We start from the raw sequence: 10,000 nt of genomic DNA, 5'->3' as shown, positions 1-10,000 counted from the left end.
GGAAAGATTTTTCCTTTCGTAACAAGAGTATTAAATCCTTTGTTTACTAGACTCTAGAAAAGAGATATGCAAAGTGCTTGTCAGATACTTCTTAAGAAAAAGCCAATTAAAGGGTAATAGAGTAAAGGATGAGAATTACCATTTGACTTCAAATGTCTTTGCTTTCCCCCTGCTTCTCTTGCCTTCTCCCCAATAATAGCTTTATGCCTCTGTGGACAGCTTCTGTTCCAAAGAGCTACATTTTCTTACTGCAGAATTGTAGATAATGAGCCAAATACTGCTATTTTTACTCATAAGAGTAGAGCAGAATTTGGACATTTTCATAGTAATGTATTCTGTAGAATAGTAACATATTATCTGTTGGCTTAATTGAACACTCTAAATGCTTACCTGAAATGGAGATAAAAAGTGAAACAAAACTGTTGGAGTGAAACAAAACTGAGCCAACACCACACAGTAAGCAGTCTCTCCTCCACCCTTTACAAGTCTTATGTTAGGAAGATCTTATTTTATTAAAGGAATTGAGGTTATTTAAGATGGCACTGTAATTGCTTAACATACTTGTGACAAGATTGCTTTTAAACTCTCACTGCTGTCTTGTTTATCAAACAGTCATTCCCAATATTTTAAATACAAATATTTAAAATGAAAGCTCCTTGAAGATTACTTGCATGAACTGGGCTCCCATGTTGGGGATCTTACGACTTGCCGTACACGTACTTTTTTAAAGCTGTTGAGATGCAATAGTCATGCGGCTTTCCAACATTCCAGCCTTTCCTACATGACTTTCAGGGAAGAAAATGGTTGAAATAAACTGGATAAAAGCTACCAATAGTGATTGCAGTGTCCAGTACGTGCTGGCTCACTCATTGTTAAAATTCAAGTACAGAAATCAAACTAGTAAATTTTCTACGACACCTATTCTCAAAGAGGTTAAAAAAGGTGAAATGGCTGAAAAGACACTTTTATGGTTTTAAAAATCTCCTATGGAAAAAAAATATTTCATATCACAAAAAAAGCTTTTGTAGATTGTTATGTGCATAAGGTGGAGGCTTAAGAGCAGACACATTTGCAGATGAACTGCTTTTACTAGCTTCTCTGAGACATGACATTTGTTCAGAAGATTAGCCAGGTTGTAATGTGTAGCATAATTGCACTGCGCGGATGTCCCAGAAGTGAAAACCTAATTGCTTGACAGGACTATAACTTTGTGGTACGCTCTCACCTTGTTAGGTCCTTTTCTGATGCAGTTCAAATGCAGCCTGGCCGCAGGTGTGCCTAATTTACCTCGCAACAGAACGTGTTGAGTTTAATTGCACAGTGGTTGTTAGGAAAAATTGGTGGGTGGAATATCAAGTGACTTACTGTATGCTGATGGCAGATGGGCGTTAAGAGGCATTGTGAGCTAAGTGTATAGGTGAGGTGAGTTAATAAAAGATGTAAATTTTATCTTAAAATAGTGAAGCCTTGTGGTAGATAATACATTTTAATTAAGAGGGTATCAGATCTTTCTTTAGCACTGGAAAGAAAATCAGAGGAAGGGAAAGCCACTAGGAAAAACTATATTTTCTCCCATAGCAGTATATTTGAGGAGCAGTTTCCAGTTTAGGGTATTCAAGAAGGATATTTCGTAAGATTTAGTGCATTCTAAAGACTAACTTTGTATAGATGGGTTACATAAAATACAGAATACAAAGCACATACAGGTAAACCTGGAGAGATCTGTGTTCTTGTTCTGATGATAGCAGTAATGTTTGGAAAACCATCTAAATGTGAATCCAAATCTAGTTTTCTCCACTCTTCTGGACTCCAAGGTGGGAGCCCTAAGAATATGGGACTCTTCTACAGGAAAGCAACCAGTCCTATCTTCTCTGCTTTGGGACCTGGTTCCTAGGATGCAGGACTCTTTGGCAAGGTGAGGAGAAGAAGTCCCTTTAAGTCTTCTCTCCAGTGAGCTATGAGAATGCCCTCCTTGGGAACAACTGTTTTTCCCCTCCTTGTCCTGCTATCCCTTTCCCCTGAAACTTTTGTCTTTGACACCTAAGCACCCAGCGCTCTTGAAGAGCAGGCACAAAATGGTGTTTGTGTTACAAACATTGGCTACTTGCACCCAATGCTTTTTCATTTCAATTTAGCTCAGTGTTCATGTTCATTATGATGGACTTGAATGTGTGGGTCACAGAAGCTTGAATTTCTACTCAAACCACTGAATAAATATCACATTAATTTGCTCTGTAGTACCATGCAAGTAAGCTTAATATCCCTTCCTTAGATATACATAGAAGGGGTCTCCTCACAGAAACAGTTCATACTGTTCAAGGTAAAATATCCATGTATTACAATAACATTTTGCACTTCTGGAACACCATTCAGCAGAGGGGATTTCAGAGCAATTTGCAAACATTAACTCAGTTAAGACTCACAACACCCATTTGAGTTAGGAAAACAGATAGAAGAAAGATTCTCTTCTTAACATTGACTCCTCTCTCACACAAAGGAGCTGCAAAACTGAGGGATTTCTTTACCTACTGATTTTCCCGGTGTGGAGAGGACCCCAGTTGGTGTGGAGCCAGTTTCACTGAATACTCTGCCATGCTACTGCAGCCCATAGACTTAGGATAAGGAAACGGGGAAAATGTCCAGAACACCGTTGCAGTTTGAGTATTCTCAGCTGGTGTACGGGCCCCTGGGAGCCATAGGCAGCCAGTACGCTTTAGAATAACCCTGAGGCTGATATAAATTGGGATGGGATAGGAATGGCAGTATAGCTAACATGCAGCCAACTTTAGTATCTGGGAATTGTAGCTGCTGGGGCAATTGGGAATGGGGCTATGGCTAATATGTAGCCAACATTAGCATCTGGGAATTGTAGCCCTCACCTCTTCCAAAAATATTGACTTCAGATCAGACTCTAAGCCATAAAGATCATATGAATCGCCAATAACATGCATTTACCACTTGCCTGAAAAAATAGCCGTTGTTCTCAGAGCTTCGTTACATAAAAGTGTGGAAAAATACCATAATTCAAGTTAGGAGATTTTTTGGCACAAGTGGATTACACTAGCTGAAATTTGGCCAGGAATCCATGCTTAACATTCCTTCTTCAGGACCACAAAATCTTTACTAAGTGCAAATGTTCAGTGTTAGAGTGGCTAGGAAATGAGGCAGGGGTGAAATCTGCAAAAAAAAAAAATAAATTCCTATTAATGTCAGCATTTCATTTTTTAAATCTGTTAACCAGCACTACAATTTACCCTGCTTATGTTTCATCTAAGGAACAGCAGCTTTAGTACAGTGCATGCTAACAATGTGTTTGGATTTTTGTTCAGGAGTAACTCAAAGGAGAGTTCTAATGACTGCAGCATTAGGTCTGCAGAACCTACCTGCATGCTTCGTGGCATGCTACTATCCAGGGACTTCCTCAGCCCAGGGTTTCACATATGAGAAGACAGTGTGGTACATTTTCAGGCACAGGTTGTATCAACTGGAGTCTGACTATTCTGCATTCTGAAAGAGGAGAGAGTGGATTGCTAAACTTTTACCAGGGTTATTATTTGCACATGAACCTTTATGTAAAAAGTATTCAGAGGCTATGGTGGTGGAGGTTTATAAATCAGCATTTGCAAACTGAAACAGTGTATTTGTTAGCATTCTTAATATGAAACCCTAAAGATCTGACTAACCTCAATACTAAATATGTTATTATTGGGGCAATGTCATCTAGTGGGCATAGTCATCTGAGGGACCACAGGTAAAAGGAGAGCTCTGAACTTGGTGATTAATGATTAGCTCTTGAAAATACCAGACCCACAGATAATTTTTCCTATTATATACCATGAAATTATAACAACATAAAGAAAATAGTAGGGGTTAGGTTGTGACTAGCTCTTATGTTACCTTTACTGGGAACTGAGCAAAGGGCCTCACCTGCATCTTCCACAGCTACTCAGTTGTTTCTCACTTCTCATAGCAACTTGCTGAAAGGGAGGAAGGAAGAGAAGTAGATGGAGCCATTACTTTGCCTCCCTACTTGTGGGTTGGTTTGGGGCTATGCCGCACTGAGGGTAAGGCCATGTAGCCATTTGACCCTTCCATACAACTATTGTGCCATGAGACATTTGCCCTCCAATTTTCCAGTGGCAGTGGAACTGCAAGAACCCTTAATGCAGGGAGGTGGCTAAATGAGAGTTTATCCCTTTCAGCATGCTGAAAAATTAGAAGTTGGACTACATATTGCCCTGGGCAGGGTTACTTGTTTTAGAGTGATAAGCTGACGTGGCGTCTGGTTGAGAAGCAAGATTTAATTCTCAGTGTTCCATTCTACCCAGACGGTAATGACCAGCAGGGAGGTCTCTTCCTGGCAGTTACGTCCTAGTGAAAATCCCATGGAAGTTGATGGAAGGTGGATCTTGCCCCTTTCAAAAAGCTGGAGTAGTTCTGAACCAGAGGAAAAGCCAAGAGTCCTTAACCAGGCTGATCGTTAATTACCAGAAAAATTCTGACATGGAGGTCATTACTGATAATATAAGATGATAGCATACGCCATGTTCAGAAAAAATAAAGGGCCAGATCTTTAGCTGGTGTAAATCATCATCCTTTGAAGTCAATGAATCACGAACACTAATTTATAGCAGCTTAGGATCTGGCCCAAAGTCAAAACATGCTCGTTGTTTAAAATGTAAAGATATATGCCTATTGCCACGGATACACTACTGTTTACAATAGTGATCTTTTTTTTTTTTAAACACTCAAAGACCAGTATAGTAAGCAGTAAAAAAAACAACCCACCCAAAAATTAGGATCTACTTCTCAGCATTTTGTAAAGTTTAATTATTTATGAAGGATTTATTAAAAGTTTTCTTTAAATTGTGTCTGTATGTTTACATCCCTAACAAGTGACAATTTTATATTTTTATAGATTCTTTCTAAAGTTTTTCCTCAAGTGCAATCAGAACTGTTTGAAGAATGCGGGCAATCCACGAGATATGCGAAGATTCCAGGTAGAGAGATTCTTTATACAAGAACTAAGAATATATTCAAGATTCATTCATGAAATCCACACCACTTAGCTTTAACTTTTCTGACACCTCTTTTCAATTGTATTTAGTAGAGTTAGTTTCAGAAGTATGGACTTCTAAAATATATATATAAAGATTTAAAAAAAATATTTGCCTGTTTTCAATGCACATTTTTAGGATTAGTCAAGTATACAAGTGGGTTGTGGATTGTTCAGAAAATAAGTGAGACTCTCCACAGAAAATACTTTTGTAGCTTTTCCTTAGATTAAATTCTTCCACTGAGTTAGTTATTAAGACCTGTGGAGGAGTTTTTACATAAGTATGCTGCATAGCTTGGGCTTACTATTAGACATTAGAAAAGCACCCATGGAAGTCAATGAATGTTGGATCATGCATCATAGGTTTCACATTCACATTCTGGTAAGTCTAAGAGCTGTGATGCAAACCACACATTTGTTCCAATTGTTTTGGGGGTTTGGGGTGGGGGGTGGGGGGAAGGGACCTGTTTAATACTTAACTTTCTCCTTACAGCTATTGAAATATCCCGTGCTGAATCATAACTACTGCAGAGGGGCACCTGACTGAATGGACAGTGGCTGCAAATAATTTCCTCCAAATTTTGGCTGACTGGAAATGGTTATTAAGAAATACATGCTTTTTACTTCAAATTATTTTCAAAATGATCCATTTTGGGACTAATAATAGCCTAGATATTGATATGTTCAAAACTTTTTCTGAGAAGATTAACTTGTGGTTAAACTTTTATAGCAAAGCATGTGACATCTGTTTTCATGCACAGCCAACCAACCAGGGAAGCGAGAACTCTTGAACCAGACAACAGTAAAGATCTGTAGCTGGAAAAAATATTTCTTCAAAACAATTCAGCCAAGCTTCCATTTTTCATGCATCTCAGCTTCACGTGGCATTGGTGATATTGATCCATCTGAACAGAGCAGAAGGTCAAACCTGGAATGAGTGGAAATGTCCTCTTTGTCTCACCGATGACTAAATGAAGCATCAGTCATGAGTGATCTTGTGGCCGACAATGGAGCCAGTAGTCACTAGAAAGACTTCCCTGGGTCTCTTTAGCTAATCTCCCTGCCTCTCAGAAGGTTTAACTGGACTTAACAGTATGTCAGGTCTTGAACAATACTTTCAACTGGTTTCACTATCTCAGCACCTTTCTTTAGGTAGAATACAGGAATGAGCCAATAAAACAAAACATAGTGTGCCTACTTTCTTTTGCTGAACTACACTATTTTCCCTTGGTGACTGACCTATATATAGATGACAGAGCAAAGATAGTTGTCTTTTCTTATATATACTTCCCCTGTCTTTTTAATATATCTTGGCCTAGGAGCCTAAAAAAAAGTATTCTTTGCTGAGAATCACATTTTGTCTGCTTTGTGTAGTCCACAGGTTATTTCTTTAAGTCACCCATAGCTCATTAAGAGTGAAAAGTGGCTAGTCCAGTGGCAGAGCAATAGGACGGCAAAATGGGATACCAGAGATTAGGTGCAAGGTCAGGACTCCCCACAATGGATGTTGAGGGAAGTAATACTGTCCGTCTCTGTGAGGAGAGTATATACAAAAGCATAGCACACTTCTAGAGAACTGCCCTCAGGCTGCTCCAAAGGGTGACATAGATGGCTGTCTCAGAGGAGACAGAATATACAGAGGAAGGTGCTGTGATAGCTGAGAGCTAATTATGGTACGTGAATAAAAAGCAGGATCAGATGTGATCCAAAACAGAACTAGGCAGCAATTTTCATTAAGTGCTTTGGACCCACTATATTCAAAAGGGGAATGAGTTGCTGTGTAGTTCTTTTCATTTTTTATACATTTGGGTATATGCATTGGTGTAAGTATTCTGGACTTCATTTCTCACTTAATTTCTGTATCTAAACCAAACTGAACAGAAGAGAGAAGCCTGACGTATTTGTGCAGCAGCTTTTACTACCATCCCTACTAGGATAGTATGAGGCCTAATGACATAGCTCTGCTTTAAAGAACTTGCCTAATCTTAAATTACAAAGAAAATACCACAGTGATTATTTTATTCAAACAAGCTGGAACCCAACCCACAGTGACCATGATGGAGGAGTTAAATTAAATTTAAGCTTATATCTGAGCCATTCAAACTAGTTATGGTAATAAAATCGGTCTACACCACCACATCTCTCACATACATACACACACAAATCCTCAGACAAAGCCTGTATAATTTCCTCTTTTGCCCATATGTTATGGAATATCATTTCTGTGATGAATTTCACAAATCTATTGTGTAGGTGTTTTTGTCATGAAGGTTGTGCATTTTGCATATGTTCCTTTTCCAAGTTCTACTAAGAAGCAGCTGGAAGCCAAAGAAGGCCCTATCCATCATCTCTTCTATGGCCGGACTCTGAACCTGGACACAAGAATAGGAGCCTTTCACTCAAAAATAAAGGAGGAAATTCCATTGACATACCAGGGTCAATCACCATCCAAATGAACTTGAGAAGGGATACTTTTCATGGATTGAAAACACTTTCACTATTCATATTCAACTCAGTCTTTTCAGATGCAAAAAAGTTCATTATCAGACATTAAATGTAATTGTAAAACTGACCTGGAGATCATTTACTGAAGAGAAAATGGGAGTTAGGATGGTTTCTGATTTATTAAGCTTTTTTTTTATTTGGAATCCTCACAACCCTTCATTTGAAGAGAGTCTCAAGTGAACAAATTTTAATTAGATAAACTATCTAATCAATATATCAACAGATCAATCAAAACAGCAGCTTTTAAAATGAGTGGCTAGAGGGGTGTTTCTGAAACTAATGGCTAGAAGAATATTTCCCTGAATTGAATTCATTTGTTAGCATAATAGGAGATTAAACTCTAATTAGTGTATCAGGTTTTGAAGAGAAACAATTGTGAGTTAAAAATCACCAGTGTTAGCCAAAAAAGTAAATGACAACTATGAATAAATCTACTTAAAGCAGGAAGGAACAGACTGTGGAGTCACTTTGTCTTAAAATGAGTCTTGTTTCATAACTTTTACATTACTAAAAATATGCAGGTTTTTTTAAATGCATTTGTTTTCTTTTTTCAGGTTGTTGTATCAACAACAGTCAATGTGGATGGCCACGTTCTGGCTGTCTCAGACAACATGTTTGTACACAACAATTCCAAACATGGAAGGCGGGCTCGCCGCCTTGACCCCTCAGAAGGTACGGCCCCTTCTTATCTGGAAAATGGTAGGCACACATTTACATGTCTTTTTATTTGCAATGCTTCTTTGCACCATATTTTATGTTTATACACTACTACATTTTACTTTTACATTTCTTTTCTCTTCTCATTGATCAAACAGACCATTAAAAACAGACCATTAGTATTTCTGACTCCATATCAAACAGAATACAGCCTCTCCTGTATTTGCTTCTGATTTGCGTTACTTTATTTGATACTTACAGTTTTGCAGTCACAACCAATTTTTCATTCCTTCTCTTTTTTTTTTTGTTTTGTTTAAAAGCCTTGTTTTTCTTGCAGCTTTTTCTTGCTGTTTAATTTTATTTGATTTTATTTTGGCTTGTCATAATCCTTGATCCAGAGGTACATTCTCAGGTTATGTATGCAAGTTTAAATGGATGGTAAAAACATGACCAAATCTGTTAAGAATTTACTGTGAGGTCAATTTCCTGTTGCTGGGCCCTACTGCTACAGATTAAAGCAGAAGGGGTTTTTTTTGGTATGAGAAAAACAGCATAAAATGTTTTTCTTCAAGCTGATTCAATATGATTGACTTTTTGCCTGATCTGCTAAAAAAGGTAGTTTGTGATGAAAAGAACAGTGGAAGGTATCCCTGAAAACCCCAAATTCTGAACTACAACATTATTGCAGCCCATCAGCCTGACATGCGCATGTGTGCACGCACACACACATCTGAAGTAGACAAACAACAGATCTATATAAATTCAGATGTCACTTTATATACACAATACACCCATTCACATAAACATATATAATGACTATTAGTTAGTGGACCTTTCTAACATATAAAACACCTAATGATCAAATATCTTTTGAATTGCTTCAAGAGCAAAACTTAAAAAAAATTGCTTTCTTTAAATTACAATCTAAACAAGTGATCCTGAAAACACACTGATTAAAATGGGCCTACTCATGTGGGTAGTCACAGATATATTAATAGTTTGGCAGGATCATGCCCTCTCCAGCAATAAAATTCAACCATTAAAGTAACAACTGATAATGCGAAGCCACTAATATAAGTGTCCTTGTTTTATGTTTATGTGCCACATAATACATACAGATGCATACATGGAAAAATGAATGAAATAGGCAATGATTATCAAAATGAAATATGATTTAGACATCAAAAAATGGAAAACAACTTACGAATCTGCTGTGGTCCACAGAAAAAAAACTAATTTGTTTTTCTGCATTAATAACTAAGGTATAAGAACAAAAATATAATAATTAAAGGTCGCCCTGAGCACAAGAGTCATTATAGTCTATGACGTATTGTTTATCTCTTTCATATGCACTGAAGGTAGGTGTGTGTTTTGCCTAGCAACCATCACTAATGAGGTTCACAATTAAGAAGGCTGAATCCTCTCCCCTAGTCCTCTCCTTCCCTAGAGAGAGAGAACTAGCAACATTATAGGTTCAAGTAAGCATGCTCAGCCCTGTGGTGTTAGGTTTTAGTCTAGGTCCAAATACAGCCTCTTCTAATGAGCTGTTATGATCTTAGTAAAATACAAGTATTTATTTTTGTAATCTGTATAAAAAGTATTTGACTCTAAGCAGAAATATCTGTTAGAAAAATAAAGGCCATGCTATGTACTATGGAAAATTTACATACATTTCACTAACCAATAGCTGCTTTGTTGAATATTGAAATTGATTTGTTTTATTTGACTGTGAAAAATATTGTGCCAAATCCTATTTGCTCAACTTTCATGAGCAGTCCCATT

General features: G+C 37.5%; 1 protein-coding gene across 8 annotated transcripts in view; it reads left to right on the top strand.

Annotated features, from left to right (window-relative positions):
* EBF3 (early B-cell factor 3) overlaps positions 1-10,000 on the top strand; it is a 167,122-nt gene that overhangs the window by 103,619 nt on the left and 53,503 nt on the right. For 5 of the 8 annotated variants that reach the window (XM_019503005.1, XM_019503004.1, XM_019503003.1 and 2 more), the window contains exons 7-8: positions 4,919-5,000; positions 8,116-8,260. In XM_019503005.1, the coding sequence (XP_019358550.1) occupies positions 4,919-5,000; positions 8,116-8,260 (227 nt within the window). The remainder of the gene's footprint in view (positions 1-4,918; positions 5,001-8,115; positions 8,261-10,000) is intronic. The other 3 variants (XM_019503007.1, XM_019503009.1, XM_019503006.1) reach the window with 1 other exon arrangement.

The sequence above is a fragment of the Gavialis gangeticus genome, unplaced genomic scaffold (genome assembly GCF_001723915.1).
Source record: "Gavialis gangeticus isolate Ggan-Ray unplaced genomic scaffold, GavGan_comp1, whole genome shotgun sequence".
NCBI lineage: Eukaryota > Metazoa > Chordata > Crocodylia > Gavialidae > Gavialis > Gavialis gangeticus.
This window is presented reverse-complemented; position numbering and strand designations above follow the sequence as displayed.